This window comes from Rhinopithecus roxellana, chromosome 1, assembly GCF_007565055.1.
Source record: "Rhinopithecus roxellana isolate Shanxi Qingling chromosome 1, ASM756505v1, whole genome shotgun sequence".
NCBI classification, from domain to species: domain Eukaryota; kingdom Metazoa; phylum Chordata; class Mammalia; order Primates; family Cercopithecidae; genus Rhinopithecus; species Rhinopithecus roxellana.
The window spans coordinates 28,756,456-28,773,343 of record NC_044549.1 but is presented as its reverse complement, the minus strand read 5'-3'; the positions used below and the strand labels follow the sequence as shown (position 1 = coordinate 28,773,343).

The 16,888-nt window shown below is 44.3% G+C and overlaps 1 protein-coding gene across 8 annotated transcripts in view; it reads left to right on the top strand.

The window, feature by feature from the left end:
* The first annotated feature begins 9,915 nt into the window (after positions 1-9,915).
* Positions 9,916-16,888, top strand: part of CD47 (CD47 molecule) — a 45,857-nt gene continuing 38,884 nt past the window's right edge. For 4 of the 8 annotated variants that reach the window (XR_004060015.1, XR_004060016.1, XR_004060017.1 and 1 more), the window contains exon 1: positions 9,916-10,475. Coding sequence is in view for 4 of the 8 variants with exons in the window: in XM_010386611.2 (XP_010384913.1) it covers positions 10,430-10,475 (46 nt within the window). In the remaining 4 variants the exon portion in view is untranslated. The remainder of the gene's footprint in view (positions 10,476-16,888) is intronic. The other 4 variants (XM_030940630.1, XM_010386612.2, XM_010386610.2 and 1 more) reach the window with 2 other exon arrangements.

Genomic DNA, 16,888 nt, shown 5'->3' with positions numbered 1-16,888 from the left:
GAGTTCATCGGTTAGGTCTGACTGATTCGTCTGCCAGGAGCCCAGTGCAGCACTGATGCAAGCCCTGTGTAGAGAACGCTGCTTTCGAGGACAGGGCAGGTTAGGATGAGCTCTTTACCTTAGTGTGCCAGAAACAGCTCCAGGTGGTCTAGCCCAGATGGCTGTCAAAAATGAACATATCATTTTCTTTTGAATTATAGAGTATGACTCATTTCTCCTCTACTCCACACACTGCCTCATGGGACCCACTGAATTTGCCACCTGGTGAAATGGGTTATTGATCTGTCATTCCTCCAGGGGATCCCCCAGTTTCGTTTCCTTCATTCTCCAGACAAAGAGACAAAATTGCATAACCATATGGACACTTCCTGTATTTTATCAAAATGGCATCTTGTAAATGGAAACTCACAAGAGATTAGCAAAGATTTCAGATACAAAGTACTTTGATAGACACACAAAAAGGGCATTTTGTAAACCACAGTGAAACCAGTTTCTTAAAGTATTTCTAAACTCACCAAATATAGAACTAAAGAGATTCTCAAGCCACTTTGAAGTACACATTGGTTTCTATCAGAACAAAGGTAGAACATGTGCTGCTTTAACAGATGTTAGAGACCCTGCTGTCCACATGAGAGGCTTCACTTGTAGCTGACTTGCTTCTGTCTCCTGGGTGCTACACAACCCCGACTAGCACTTGTGACCTGAAGCTAATACAAAACACCCAGGAGGCCAGGATACAACTTGGGTTCACAGGGATTCTCCACTCTACTACAGGTGGATCCCTCCTGACCAAGCAAAGGGGACAGAGGAACCGGTGATACTTTTACCAAGATAAATCATGGAACAGGCAGGCCGCTTGTCTTCTGAGGTCAGACACTAAGCCAGTGGCTCACAAACTTTAGCATGCCCCAGAATCACCTGGAAAACTTGATAAAACACAGATTGCTCGGCCACACTCCAGTGTGTCTCCTTTAGTAGGTTTAAGGCTGGGCCCAAGAATTTGCATTTCCAAGTTTCCCGGTGCTGCAGATGCTATAAACCCAAGTAGCACCCTTTGAGAACCACCCCTTTAAGCTCAGTGTTGGTAGAACATTTTTCTTTCTTACTACCGTTGTGGTTCCCAGGGCTTGTGGTTGGGGAAGAGATGAGGGAAGTTGCAGCTTCTGCAGCAGCAGTTAGTATGTGGGAGCAGTCAAACCCAGGGACTGTTCAAGACGGATTAGTGAGGTGGGCGGGGCCTGGAATCAGGCAGCCTTTCTCATGATTCCAGACATGTCTGTCTGTCTTGTCTGTTTGAACCCAGTTTATCCATTTCGCTTTTAAGGCCCCCTAAAGATAGTTTGAGTCCATTGGCCCACACCCATAGCAATGAGATCAGTATCAGAGAAAAGAAGATTGGCAGATGGAACTCAGAGAGCTCATGTAGTAGCATCAATAAGCAAACTTCATTTGAAATTGTCATTTGGAATTGTCAGTCTGCAATGCAGACAGCTACTCTGCAGCTCATTTCAGAGAACACCCATGTACTCTAGCCTTCATTTTCTTTTCCTACAAAACTTGTCCCTCTAAGGATACAAAAGGCAGTCTTTGGAGATCTATTTCTTTCTATACCTTGGCCCCAAAGAGGAATTACAGTGCAGTGAAATGTTGCCAATGGGGTTGGGATTAAAAGAAACAATGAGTCGATAGAATGGTTTCGGTCAATTCAAGGGTGTTTGTGTGAAAGGAAGGAAGTAGGGAGTTACCGTGGCTGCCGGCAGTATCTCTGAAGGGATGGGCTGTGGTCATTAACTACCGTACATACGTGGCATACTTCAGGAGAGATGACACATTTATTTCTATTTATGTTATGTTTCCTTTGTAGGTCACCTAGGGCTCTGCTCTGCCTCATCCTCACTCTAGGACCCAGGCTGAGCGGGCAGCTGCTGTCTGAGCATTGCTGATTGCCATGGTAGAGGGAAAGAAAAAAGAAAAAATTGCAAGCTAGGCCTAGAAACTTTGGTCCAGATGTACATGTTTATCGTAAGTTGAATTTTATTTATTTATTCATTCATTCATTCTATTGTTTTTGTTTTTGTTTTTGAGACGGAGTCTTTTGCTCCATCACCAGGCTGGAGTGCAGTGGTGCCATCTCGGCTCACTGCAACCTCTGCCTCCTGGGTTCAAGCGATTCTCGTGCCTCAGCTTCCTGAGTAGCTGGGACTACAGGCATGTACCACCACACCCAGCTAATTTTTGTAGTTTTAATAGAGACAGGGCTTCATCATGTTGGCCAGGATGGTCTCGATCTCTTGACCTCATGATCCGCCTGCCTCGGCCTCCCAAAGTGCTGGGATTACAGGTGTGAGCCATAGTGCCCGGCCTCGTGAGTTGAATATTATCCACCCCACCTCCCTCCACAAATTCATGTTCACCCCAAACTTTAGAATGTGATCTTTGTTTAGAAATAGGGTCTTTGCAGGTATATTTAGTTAAGGATCTCAAGATGATCCCTAAATCTAATGATGGTCCCTAAATCTAATGATGGATGTCCTTATACGAACAGGAAAGCACACAGAGACAGAGAAGATCCCGCGAAGACAGCAGCAGAGCCTGGAGTGATGCAGCTCAAGTTAAGGAATGCCAAAGGCTGCCAGGCTAGGAAGGCAGGATTCTTCTCAGGAGCCTTCGGAGAGGGCGTGGCCTTCAGAATAGTGAGAGAATAAACTTCTCTTGTTTTAAGCCTTCTGTTTATGGTAATTTGCTATGGTCATCCTAGGAAACTAACACACTGGCCTGAGTGAGTCCCACTGCCATACCCGATTTCAACGGCACAGGGAAGGACAGTCTCACAGTGCTGGATAGTCTCTCTCAGATCCACCCTCTACCTTTCTATACTCTGCTCTGAGCCTGGAAAGTTAAAATTCAAGAACTGCATAAACAGACTCCCCTTTCCTCTGGCTCCTGGTTAAGATTTGCCAACAGTGGGAGTTCAGAGGGAGTGAGGAGAGTGAAGTCATCTAGTTTGCCACCTACTTCCCTGCCAGGCTGGTTGTAGCGGTGTTCCACTATGGAAGGCCACAGCTCCAGCCAGGCAGCTCCTCCTTCAGTTTCTCCTTTCTCTCGGGGTTCTAGTAACTTGTTTCTTCCCCATACTCCTCTAGGCATGGGGTGCAACAGCTGTTGTTAGCCAACGTGCTCTGTCATTCCTTGTTGGTTTCCCATTGCCCCACTCACAGCCTTGTAAACAGTCCTTTTATTAATCTCTTCTCAATAACTTCATTTGAGCATGCCATCTGTTTTCTGCTGAGACCCAGCAGACACACATACCATGCACCCAGGAGGGGAGTTAGAAATCTTTGGTGGACACAGTGACGACCTTGCTAAATTGAGAAGCAGCTCTAGTGAAATAATGGTGGGAAATACAATGAGAGTGGCAGGTCAAACGATGGCTTTGCTTCCACCCCTCCCTCTCTGTCAGAGGAAGAAGTGTGAGCTCTGAAGCAAGATTCAAACCCTGGCTCCCCCATTTATCAGCGGTAATAGGAACCTCTCTGAACCTCAGCTACTATACGTGTACCATCGGTATAACAATGCTTCCTTTACAAGGCTGTTACATGGATTATGGGAGAAAAATATGAAAAGAACCTAGCTGTGATAGGCAGAATAATGTCCCCCAAAGATTTCCAAGCCCTAATCTCTGGGAACTTGTGAATACGTTACTTTACATGGCAAAAGAGACAGTGTTGATATGATTGAGGTTACAGACCTTAAAACAGGAAGATTATCGTGGATTACCAAGGGGGCCCCATCTAATCACTTGAGCACTTAAAAGCAGAAGTGGAAGGCAGAGGAGTTTGTCATAGAGATGCAGCACAAGAAGCAGAGACAGAAGAGATCCAGGGTGAGAAGAATTTAATATGCCATTCCTAGCTCTGGGTGTGCAGAGGCTACCTACAATGACTCAAAAGAGGCCTCTAAATACCAAGGGAGATGCCCAGATGGCAACCAGCAAGGAAACAGACCTCAATCCTACAGACACTGATTTCTGCCGACTACGTGGATTAACCTGGAAATGGACTCTCCCCTAGAGCCTCCGGAAGGGAAAGCGGCTCAGCGAATGCCTTGATGTCAGTCTTGTGAGACTTGAAACAGAGAGATCAGCTGAGCCTACTGGACTTCCGACCTACAGAACTGTGAGATAATAAATGGGTGTTGCTTTAAGCCCCTAAATTTGTAGTAATTTGTTATGCTAGCAATCGAAAGTAAATCCACTAGCACAGCGCAGTCTTGGTGCGTGGTATATGCCCACTGCACGTATGTTACAGACTCTCAAAGAGGAGAGGTAGGCAAGATACAAAGGGGTCTTCTCCGGACTCAAAACAGTACATGCTCTCAAAGAAATAAGCCTGCTGCAATTTTACAATGTAACACAGAAGCTGGCTTTCTCTAGTGCTTTCAAGCTGTCATGAATATGGGTGCCCTACATGAGTGGCCTCCAGCAGCAACTGCAGAGGGAGGAGTAGAGAATGTTGTGCATCTTGTGGCAAAAGCAAATGAATCCTTGTTATTCATTTGACATGCAGAGGAAAACACATACCAGATCACATTATCATCTTTGTAGCAGTATATCCCTTACCTAAAACCCTCAGTCCTATTATCTCCTACCTTGAGGCAGTTCCTGCTTCTAATATTTGTCCCTAACTGAAACACAGGCTAGCAAGAAAATGATGTCCTGCTGCTGGAGCCTTCCTTCCGTTCTCCTAAGCCAAATCTCTCTCTCCAACCCCACAATCCCATACCAGTATCTTCCAGCTCCCTAACCATCCAAATCTAACCCTTGACCAGACAGCACAGACCTTCGTTGCTCTGCTGCTTTATTTGATGACTGGGGCTCCTATGCTTTTATAGCTGGGTCAAGTTGAAATAGCATCCTAGGAGACTGGGCTCTGAGCCAGGTATCAGAGACATGAGTCCCTCAGCATTGAATCACCAATGAAATGTGAAGAAAAAGCAAATTAAGGGCTACCCACTAGGCATAGACATACGCATCTAGCTTCAATGAAAACTGTTGACACTTTTCCAACTCAAGGTGCTCCTTCAACGCTCCTGAGCCGCAATTGGTGATTCTTTTGATAATATTTTCACCGCCTTTCTAGGAGACCAATCTCACTACATAAGATGATTATTATAATAAGGGCTAATATTTATTGTGTGCCTACTGTGCCTTGGGCACTGCTCTACATAACTGTAAAGGTGTTAACTCATTAAATTCTCAAGCCATGTTCAAAAGTTAATTTATATTATTTTCATCATCCTCACTTTACAAATGAGAAAACAAGGGTTCAGAAAGGTTAAATAATGTCTCCAAGGTTAACAGGTAGTAAGTGGCTTGAGCTATAACTCAGACCTAGGCTAAAGTGACTCTGTATACTACATACCACACTGTGAGTTTTCTTGATTGATTCGACACACGTAGGTCTCCACCAGGCACTATGTTTGACTTTGGAGATTGTGATGGTTAATTTTAGGTATTAACTTGACTGGATTAAGAGATAGGTGTTAAACCATTATTTCTGGGTGTGTCTATGAGGTTATTTCCAGAGGATATTGGCATGTGAGTTAGTGGACTGAGTGGGGGAGATCCTCCTTCCACGTGGGTGGGCACCATTTAATCGGCTGGGGGTGTGGATAGAGTGAAAAGCAGAGGAAAGGCTCTCTTGCTCTTTCTACTGGAGCTGAGACACTCTTCTTATCCTGTCCTTGGTCATCAGAACTCTAGGTTCTCCAGCCTTTGAACTCTAAGACTTGCACCAGTGGCCTCCTGGCTTCTTAGGTCTTCAGCCTCAAGTGAGAGGTGCACCAAGGGCTTCCCTGGTTCTGAGGCCCTCCAGTTTGGACAACCATGCTACTGGCATTCCTGGGTCTCCAGGCTTACAGATGGTGTATCGAGGAATGTCTCAGCCTCTTTAATCACATGAGCCAATCCACCTATCTCTCTATCCTATTAGTTCTGTCCCTCTAGAGAACCCTAATACAGACATGCAAATATACTCAGGACACATTTCATTTTCTCCAAGCTAACGTGATAGAAGAGGAAGCTATTACGTAGAAACAAATATCTACTGACACATTTTGTTAGTGTATGAACAAAGCATCATGGGAGAGATAACTAGAACTATGAAATGATGGAGACTCATGGCAAAGAGGAAAAGTAGGGTTGAGAAAGGCTTCTTGGGGGAAGTGATATTTGATCTTGGCCTTGAAGAATGAGTTGGAATTCTTTGAGTTGAGGAGCAGAGAAGAAAACATGAGGGAGAATTATGAGAAGCAGAGCAAACAGCGCAATTGAACCACAAAAGCCTGAAAGTTGCATAGTCCAGGCATGGAATAATCCAGTGTTGCTAGTGTTGCCTGGCCATGCAACAGATGTTAGTTTGCATTCCATTGGCCAGAAGTATTAACAAGTGAAGAATCTTAATTACAAAAAAAAAAAGCACATATTCAGAGACACTAAGAAGAAAGAGATAATACTCAGAAACTACAACCAGCTGATGACTGATAAGTCAAAAATAGGAACTTAATGATGCTAAGAACCTCTAATATGTCAGGTCAGCTCCAAGGTTAGTTCAAGTTTCATTCACATATGTTTACACAACACCCTTTTATGCTGGGTGCTTTGTCAGACACTGATGGAAGATATGGTTCCTGACCCTGAGAGCTTTATTTACTCATTCAGTCATTCATTTCTTCATTCTATTTATTCTTTTAACAACCATTTGTTGAGTACATACTATGTGCCAGGCAAAGGGGCTAGCAGTAAAGAAGACTCATATGGTCCCTCCCCTCATTGAGCTTACAGTATAGGAAGGAATTATTACTGAACAGGAAGATAACTATATAAACAGATAATTTCAATAAAAGACGGTAACTGATATGCACCAAAGTAAGACTAAAACACAGAGAAGAGCAGTTAACTTATACTGTCATTATCTTGGACCTTGATTTTTTTTTTTTTTTTTTTTTTTTTGAGACGGAGTCTCGCTCTGTCGCCCAGGCTGGAGTGCAGTGGCCGGATCTCAGCTCACTGCAAGCTCCGCCTCCCGGGTTTACGCCATTCTCCTACCTCAGCCTCCTGAGTAGCTGGGACTACAGGCGCCCGCCACCTCGCCCGGCTAGTTTTTTGTATTTTTTTTTAGTAGAGACGGGGTTTCACCGTGTTAGCCAGGATGGTCTCGATCTCCTGACCTCGTAATCCGCCCACCTAGGCCTCCCAAAGTGCTGGGATTACAGGCTTGAGCCACCGCGCCTGGCCTGGACCTTGATTTACTGTGGGATCCTTTGCTGTTATGTTCCCTTATGTTGAAAGATGCATCTGGCCCAACACAAAACACAGAGTATGAGTAGGTAGGCACATACAGTTCTAAGCCAACCCCTGGGGGTACCAGGAAACAGCACTGTCTCATGCTGTTGCATGACATACCACCATGGGGCAAAACATTTGCTGAATGAAAAGTTACAATAAAGATACAATTGTATCTAGGTAAACGTTTAAAGATACTATCATATCCATACCTACTATGTGGCAGGATCTTGATGTTGTGTGGGGAGGAAGATAAAAGTAGATATATCCTTGAGACAGAAATGAGGGAAAGGGAAATTTTTACGCATTGAGAGAGGAAATTTGTGAATTTTTTCACTGGCCGTGAAGTCAGGGAGACTTCAGTCCAACCACAGCCCCTCCCTGAGCTTGTGACCAAGCCTCACTTTCCTTATCTTTGATGACAGGAGTGATTTTTGTAAGTTTATTTATCTGTAAAGGGGAAACTGCAACAACTTTGATATTATAGGGTCAAAAGAAAAAAGGATGAAAATGAGAACAAGGGAAAGAGACGAGAGAGAGAGAGAGCAGTGTCACGTATAACTGTGGGCAAAGTGCTCACCATGCTTCTTTCCCTTTGTCTCCTCATCTCAAAAAGGGATATCATAACATTTATGCTGAGGTTGTTACGAAGAGTAACTTAGGTGATATAGCTAATGTGTACTTCCTGTGTTCAAAACATTCTAATATGTATTATTCCCTCCCTCTCCACCCAAGAATGAGCTCAACATCCAAATTAAAATGCTTCGAAAAGTTAAAAGGGAAACCTTTAAAATGATTAAATATTGAAAAGAGCTTAAGGTTATCTCAGGGAGAGGATAATCAAACCTAGGCAGGCTGCTTTGGACTGTCTCTCCTGGGATAGGCCTGCTCTTGCCTCACCACCAAAACATACCCCAGCTAGATTCCCAAGAGCAGCAGTGGTCACCCAGGTGGCGTCTCATTCCATTTTCTGCACAAAAAGACATTAAGCATATAGCTCAGTAGCTCCCAGTGTAAAACAGAACATCACCCGATCTCTACCTCTGAAGGTTGGGGACAGTCCTTTCTAGTCACTCTTCAGCTTTAGGGGGGTTGGTTGATATCAGGGACAGCTGACAGCCTTATTTAGCCAACCAGCTGCTCTGTGATACACAATGTCCCTAATGCTCAAAGTCTGGTGGGTGATTCTTTTGTATCCACATAAGCAGCAGTTGGAGGAGAATCGATGAGTCCCTTTGGTTGCCTCGGGGTGTCAAGGCTGCCATTCAAATCATTACCACCATAATTATTAACCATTGTTTTAGTGAGATGTCTGCCAGACAATTGTTTTTCTTTATTTTTTAATCATTAAAAAAGCAATCAAATTTCACTAGAGCAAAGCTTGCCTCAAGTTGCATCAACACATTTATTAAACCCCTTCTGTTTGCCGAGCTCAATGGAAAGTCTTGGAGGGAATACTTTAAATGCTCTCGGATTTAAAAGAATTGATAATGCTGTGGGGAAGAGGTTCACACAAAAAAACAATTACAGGAAGAACCTCGATAGTACACAATACACTGGCACAGAGTGTCATAGACAGTGCCACTTTCATACGCTGGGTTTTATTTCTGTGGCAATGGGGTGCTTGGGAGGAGCCGCACTGTGTAGAGGATTTGGAGAAGTGGGGTATTGTGGTGGGAAATTGCTTTCTTTCCCAGCAGGTAGGAGAAAAACAATCAAGGAGGTGGACAGGATGGGCACCCCATTAGAGCAGCCACACCAGAGCCTGACTTTTTGATGAGAGTACATCAGTTAGAACAACTGTTAAAAGTATCTTCAAAAGTAAAAATACTGTTAAAAGTATTTTTGCTTCAGGATGAATGACGTGGCCTGTGTGATTCAGCGATAAATTCGGAAGCCTTGTCCCTATTGTGGCTTGCGGCCACATTTCGAACCCATTTTTCAAGTATGTTAAACCCAAGCGCAGCGCAGAGGGCTGCACACGGGGCAGTCACAAACCAAGCTGAATAACCTTGCTGGTGGGGATGTGTTGGATACGCTGCTAATGCCTGTTTCCGACAATACTCGCTAGTCCCGGTGGTGGCGGTGTTCGCAGGTAACAATGTTTACCACCGTTAATGGAATTTGTTTGATTAACCCTGATCAGAGGATGAAAACACTAAAGAACCAAGTGAGAAAGAGGGAAGAGAACCACATAGGAAACAGCAGAGCGAGTGGACGAGCGGAAGGCAGAGCCCGCCAGGACCAAGTGGAAGCTCCCTGCGGGCAAGGACCGGGCCGCCGCCCTGCCCTGGGCGTGGCGGCCTTGGGCTCAGGGACGCACTGGAAGCAGCGAGACTCCCCCACGCGGAGTGCGCTTCGGGGACAAACGGCCGCTTTCGGTGGAAGTGGGTGCTGGTGAAAAAGCCTAGAAGGCGTCCGGGTCCACGCGCGCAACCGGACGTCGGGTCCAGGAAGAGACGAGGGCGAGGGCGAGGGCGAGGGCTAGGGCTAGGGCTAGGGCTAGGGCTAGGGCTGGGGCGGCGCGGGCGGGCCTGGCCCCTGAAGCGCGAGGGTGGGAGTGAAAGCAAAGAGGGAAAAAGTAGAGCGATAGGACAGTGCGGCCCAGCGCCGCGCGAAAGGCAGGAACAGACCCGCGGAGAGGGACGGGTGCAAGGAGGTCCACGGCGAGCGTGGGAACACAGGGTTCAGCCTCCTGCGGCGGGAGAGCACGCGGACCAGGGGCGGGCGGGTGCGACAGGACGTGACCGGGAAGCGCGGCGCGTGCCACTGCCCTGGAGCAGGCATCTGGTCTCCGTGGAGCGGGCAGGCGGGCCCCGGGTCTGGAGCCTGCGACTGGGGAGGGCGCCGCGTCAACGGCCGCGGTTGCGGGGCGGGGCCGAGTGCGCGTGCGCGGCTCTCGCGGGCGGGGAGCAGGCGGGGGAGCGGGCGGGAAGCGGTGGGAGCGCGCGTGCGCGCGGCCGGGCAGCCTGGGCAGTGGGTCCTGCCTGTGACGGGCGGCGGCGGTCGGTCCTGCCTGTAACGGCGGCGGCGGCTGCTGCTCCAGACACCTGCGGCGGCGGCGGCGACCCCGCGGCGGGCGCGGAGATGTGGCCCCTGGTAGCGGCGCTGTTGCTGGGCTCGGCGTGCTGCGGTGAGTGGCTCCTCGCTCCCAGCCCTGCGGCTGCTGTCGCTTCGCCCCCGCGGGTGTGTGGGCTGCGCCCCAGCCAGCCCGGCGGCGCCCTGAAAAGAGGGTGGCCGGGGCGCAGAACGCTCGGGCCCCGACCGCCCGAAGTGCAGACGTGGGAGGGCCCCGCGGGGGAATCGGGCGCCCCCTTTCTTCCTCCGTTCCTTTCCCTGGTCGTCTTCTTCCCCCTGGGTGAGAGCGGGGCTCATCTCCTCCACCCGGTTCTCCATCTCCAAATGCACACGCAGAGGAAGACTCTAAACCGCGCACCTCGCGTAAAAATTAACTGGAAAGAAAGGGCGCGATCGGAGGCGAGGGGCTGCAGCTGCCAGGGATCCCCTTCTTTCGCACCCCTCTCCCTTCTCAGTGCTTAGACGCATTTGGGGTTGAGGGAGGCAGTGGGAGGGCCCGGGCCTCTTGCGATGGAAGTGCGCATTTTGGCGAAGTCGGTGAGAAGGGGTTTCTGCCGTTTGCCTCCCACATGAACATAGGAGCGAAGAGGACGTAAAGGACACAATTAAGTTTCATTTTCAACTCAGCATTCAATGAGAAGAATCTTCCGGCCGTGTAATTTTTGCTGTAGTTTTTAATCCTAAAAATAAGCTTGCTGGAAACTCTTTCTTTCTCGTGACCCCCACGCCCCATCAGCCACTTGCATACATTCTAAATTGTACGTTGAAGTTTTTCCCACTTTATTTGGGGGAACCGTTTTAAAAGTAATCTGGATTTCGCCTGAAATAGGAAGACAGTAACCTCCAGTCAAAACATGTGCAACAGAATGGGATTTGGTGTCTTTCGACGCCAAAGAACCTCCCCCCCACCCCCCACACCGAGCTTTTGGAATCCATTTCGCTTTTGTAAAACGTGTGCTTCGTCTGTAAAAACTGAGCAAGGAATAGAAACATTCGTAGCTCTACAGTGAGTGCCTGTCACACTTCACATCTATAGAGCCTTTTGTGAACTTTTGTAAGATTCAGAATTCAGCTTGAGTACCAGTAACAGCAATTGTTACATTTATCCTAGAATGCTAAATTAATTCAATTTTAAACTGATTATTAGCCTCAGTATGCCATTCCTAAAGGCTTGTGACTTTAGCTATTTCCAAGATGCCCTTAAGTCTCTGCTGACCACTTGAATCTACATCTCCGTTATCTAAATGATTGATGTTAGATAGTGTTTCCTGTCATCACGTTTAGTATGCTTGTTGCCTTTACTATCATTATTGCCAAAACTGCTTTCAGAGATGTGTTGTATAATCGCATAATAATTTCAGAACGCTTTCATTTTGATCCAGATATGAAGTGATACAGTATCACTTATTCGAACTGCCTAAATAGTAAAAAGTATAAACCGTATACTATTTTTAAAACAGGTAGGTTAGATTTAAATCAAGTAGATTAGAACTGTTGGAATGGTACTTTGAGTGATAGGATTTATGTTAGGCCTTCTTTAGTAATAGTTAATATCATGTAATTAGCATTCGTTTACACACAATTTTAATGTGTTCGAATCCCTGGAGTCATAGAAATCGTTATTTATAGTATTTTATTGTACTTAGTTAATATTCACCTGAAAGACTGCAAAATACAGGCATTATGCAATTGATTTAAGTGTGGACTGTAAAACAGGAAGTGATAGTATTTGTTATAAAATATGTTTTTGTATGTGTTTAATATATAGCTTCGAAAGGGACATGTATGAAGAAAGATGTCTCAGCAAACCGAGGGTTTGAGAGACTGACTTTAGAATCTAGAATGAGTAAGAAAGTCATGGATCTGTACATTCATTTCTATTGAAGTTTGATTTTGTTTTCAGTTTCATTAATTAAGCCCCAGGAATCAGGGACCTTTCCTGGCACCCTCTACAGTGTTAGTGGCCTTTGTGGTAAAAGAAGTTATCTCAGATACTCATTTCATGCAATTACAAGCAAACTGCAAGGCACCTTAATGGTTTGCGAGATGTGGAATGAATTACTATGTTGCGTTCCACTCTGCCCCCACTCATGTCCAATTATACTTTGTTTAAAAGTGCATAGTTTCAGTGGTATTTATTAGCTAGCAAATAAAACCTTAAATAAATAATGATGGTGTTGTGAACTGTCTTTTTAGTGGTTGAATGATTTCTCTTTGTTCAAAATGAGTTTTTTTTTTTGTTTGTTTGTTTGTTTGTTTTAAATCAGGGTACATATGATTAAATAAAATTTTTTTCCATTATCCAAGTCTAGTAGTAATTCGGCTTGTTTAAATAAAAATGTTTTCTCTTAAAGAATATATTATTTTTAAATACAAGTTGCCATTTTAAGGAAGTAAACCCCTATTTAAAAGTACGTATTTATGGGGCCACCCCAGCAGTCTAGAGGCAGTGGTTTTTTAAAGCATTACACTGAACACTACCATTAGGACACTTGCTCATGCTGTCATCTGTGTTTTGGCAGATGTTTTATCTTTGCCACTGAGTTGTTCATGGAGATTTGAAAGGCCAGGTTCTAAAGATGAGAGATAGATGACTTTCCCCCCAGATTGTTGCATATTCTAAATCCAAAATAATCACGCATGTTAGCAAAACTAGATTTGCATTTCATAATATGAATTCAGCTTATAGCTAGTATATAGGCATTGTTTTTAATATAGTAATGTTCTTTTTGTGACATAATTTTCAACCACTTTCCCTATCTTTTAGGTTTCTGCCTACCTTTTTATACAAGATAAACATTTCTATTTTCATATCTTATCTCTCAGTCTGATTTTAATAATATTGTCTTGGGTTATCATGAAGATACTTTCACTTTGTATACTGGTGTAGATATTTCTTCTGTGATAAAAAGAGCAACAATAATAGTGTAGGATCAGTTTTGTTAAACTCATTGTAGTACTGAAGTAGAAAATACAGAGCACCCAGGAAATTTGATTCTGATATGTCTAGACTAAGACAGTAGAATCTGGGGTTTTCCTCTTTATGATTATACAGTGTTAAAAACAGAAATCAAGCTATACCCGCCTCTGAATATTTCATTCCAAATCCATGGAGCAGTTGCATAAGACTCAGACTCTGGTCAGTCTTATGGTTTGAGATTCAGATTAGGAGAATTAATGTGCATATTTGAATATATATCACACCTGTAGGTTAAAAGATAAAGCAAGGGGTTTGGCAAGTTCAAGGTCTGTCAAAACCACTTTTTCCATTTCAAGCAAGTATGGGCCTATGCTATGCACCAAGCAGTTTGCAAAGCCCTCTTTGGCATATAGACAAATTTCAGACAGTATGTCTCTTAATGACTTAAGATGTAGTATATAGACCATAGGGATATCTTGTTTTTATCCCCTGATGGTACTTAGGTGCTTGATAAGGCCATAATTCTGGATGTTATTGATTTTAAACTGCCCTGCCCCTTGTAATTCTAAGTTGGCTTCTTCCATTCTTACATTCTTATAAGGCCACCTTTTTTTTTTTTTTTTTTTGAGACAGTCTCGCTCTGTCACCCAGGCTTGAGTGCGGTGGCTCCATCTTGGCTCACTGCAAGCTCCGCCTCCCGGGTTCACGCCATTCTCTTGACTCAGACTCCCAAGTAGCTGGGACTACAGGCGCCCGCCACCATGCCCGGCTAATTTTTTGTATTTTTAGTAGAGACAGGGTTTCGCCGTGGTCTCGATCTCCTGACCTCGTGATCTGCCCGCCTCGGCCTCCCAAAGTGCTAGGATTACAGGCGTGAGCCACCGCACCCAGCCAAGGCCACTTTTAAATTCATTAGGGGGATTGCTTTGGGTCAGAACTAAGTACAACTTGTGGACACCCCACTCTACCCCAGACCTTTATTTTAGCATTCATTGAGGAGAGATCTGACTTCATCCTTTTTGTACATAACCCAATTTAGTTAGAGACTCCAGTTATTCAAGCCAGACACTAGTTCTAAGGGCAAAAGTAGCTAGGATTCCTTTCTGGCACGTATCTTTACTGATGCTCTTTGCTTCTTTACCTTAGAGGCTGCTGAGACTTCTTACCCTATTCCTGAACATCCATTCCCAGCAGATAATTAACTTCCTACTCTACCGCAAAAAATAGTGGTGTGTGGTTTGGACTCCCTCAGCTTCCCTCCCACCATTACTAAACTGATCTATAACATCTTAGATAACCTTCATCTCATTCTCTTCCCTCATCCAGCATCAGAAGAAAACCTACTCACCTTTCCAAGGAAGGGACAACCTGTCTACCATCTTTTCACTTATACCATCTTGGAGACCTGCTCAGTCAGCTTAATTCTTCAGTCTTGCATCTTAGATCTTTCCCTCTCCATTGACTCCTTCCCCTTAGCTTGCACACGTGATCGAATTTTACCCCATATTAAAAAATAAAACAAAAAACCTCAGAAACCAAAATGTCCTTGCCCTTGTCCCTGCCTCCACATTGTCAGTTGTTGCCTTCTCTGCTTTCTTACATTGCCAAATTTATTGTAAAAGAATCACTGCCACTTAATATATTTTAAGTGCTTGATAAAGCCATCTTCTTCCTCTTTCACGTCTCAAACATGGTGTACATCAGATCTCAGTAGTCCATTAACAGATGGAAAGATATTCCCCACAAATATTTAAGCCTCTTTTCTCTATAATTAACCTACCCTTCAGCTAGCTATGCATACTATTTTGGTTAACCATTTTAATTTTCCCCTCTTTATCTCCCCTGCTTTCCACAGCTAACTTCTGTTGATTACTGTAAGTTTTAGGTCTTCTCTCCAGTTGTTCTTTACCTGGACTATTGCAATAGTCTCTTAATGGATCTCCCTTTCTCTTTTCCCTCGCTGCCCTCAGTCCTTCCTTTACACTGCTGTCAATGTTTTTTTTTTTTTTTTTTTAAATGAAATTAAATCTGAGTGGTTTATGATTGTTTATGTTATCAAGTCTAAACTCAGCATGACTTTCAAGGAAGCCCTTTAGAATTTTTCTTAATCGTCTTTTCCAACCTCATTTCCTAGAGCTCACTTAAATAATTCTCTGCTTTCTGTTCTTCACTTTCTGGCTGTACATGTTACTCTGCCTAGAAAGCCCCTTCTTTCCCATAACATTTTTATTCATCCTTTAAGACCCAGTTTAAACATCACCCTCTAGGAAGATCATTCACCCTCTAGGAAGACACATTCTTGTGATTTTTAAGGAACTTTTCTATCCAACCATACAAGTGACTTGAGATTTTCCATGAAAATATGCAGCTTCATGATTTCATAATCAAGTCTATACAAGTGAGAAGCAGTGGCAGGTTCTCTTGAAATATGGAAGAACAGTGTATCTTCTCCCACATGATTTTTAGATTTTTCTTCTATGGAATTTATACTTTAAACTTTTTACATTCACAAGGAATGTATTGAATCCTACTTTCTGGACCCTGTGTTAGATTCTTGGGATACCAAATGAAGACAGTGTCTTACTTTCTGAGCCTGGAGAGATCAGTTAAGTAACATAGTAATTATACAGTAGTAGGTACAGTGACAACATTTGAACACAAGGCAGTGGGAGCAATAAGGAGGGGAAGAATACATTTGAGTAATGGTAGGGAAGGGAAACAAGATTGAACAACTCAACTGCGCCTTTGTAAGAAGAGCAAAAGTTAGCAGCTGTAGCTGCCATTTATTGAATACTTGCTGTATATGTGAAAGGTGGTACAAAAACATGTTCATTATCTTATTAAATCTTAACAATATCTCTATGAGGTATATACCACCAGTATTCACATTTCATAGATGAGAAAACTGAGGGGCAGAGGTAAGTAACTTACCTAAGGTTATACAGCTAAGAAGTGCATGAGCTGAGTCTTAAACCAGGGTCTGACCCCTAAATGTGTGCTCTTAACTATTATACACCCTATGTACTCAGTGGGGTAATAGTGTATAATAGTTAAGAGGCTATTTAGGTTTGAGGAACAGTATGTGCTAAGGCATGGGGATGAGAGTGCATTTGCATAGTCATGGAATTGCAGTAAGGTCATTATGATTGGAGCTTAGAGTGGAAATGAGGGAGTACAGGAGGTGGGGCTGGAAAGGATCTTGAAGGACCTCGTTTGTATTCCATGCTAATATACTTAGAATTTAGCCTGAAAAGGGTTGAGGGTGTTGTTAAAGTATCTTAGGCAAAGGAGTGCACATTTGCATTTAGAACAGTTATTTTGGGAACTGTAGAAAATACGTCAGGGCCAGGATGGAGAAACCTTGAGGATGGAGGCAGGGAGCTGGTTAGGAGGGTATGGCAGTAGTTCGAGGGAGAGGATGAGTGTCTAATTCATTCATTCAACAGACATTGGATTTAGGAACTATTAATTAGGTTGAACCTACAAAGAGTTCTCCATGGCTAAGGAGAGGGAGGAATCTAGCATGATTCTTAGGTCCAGGTCTGGTT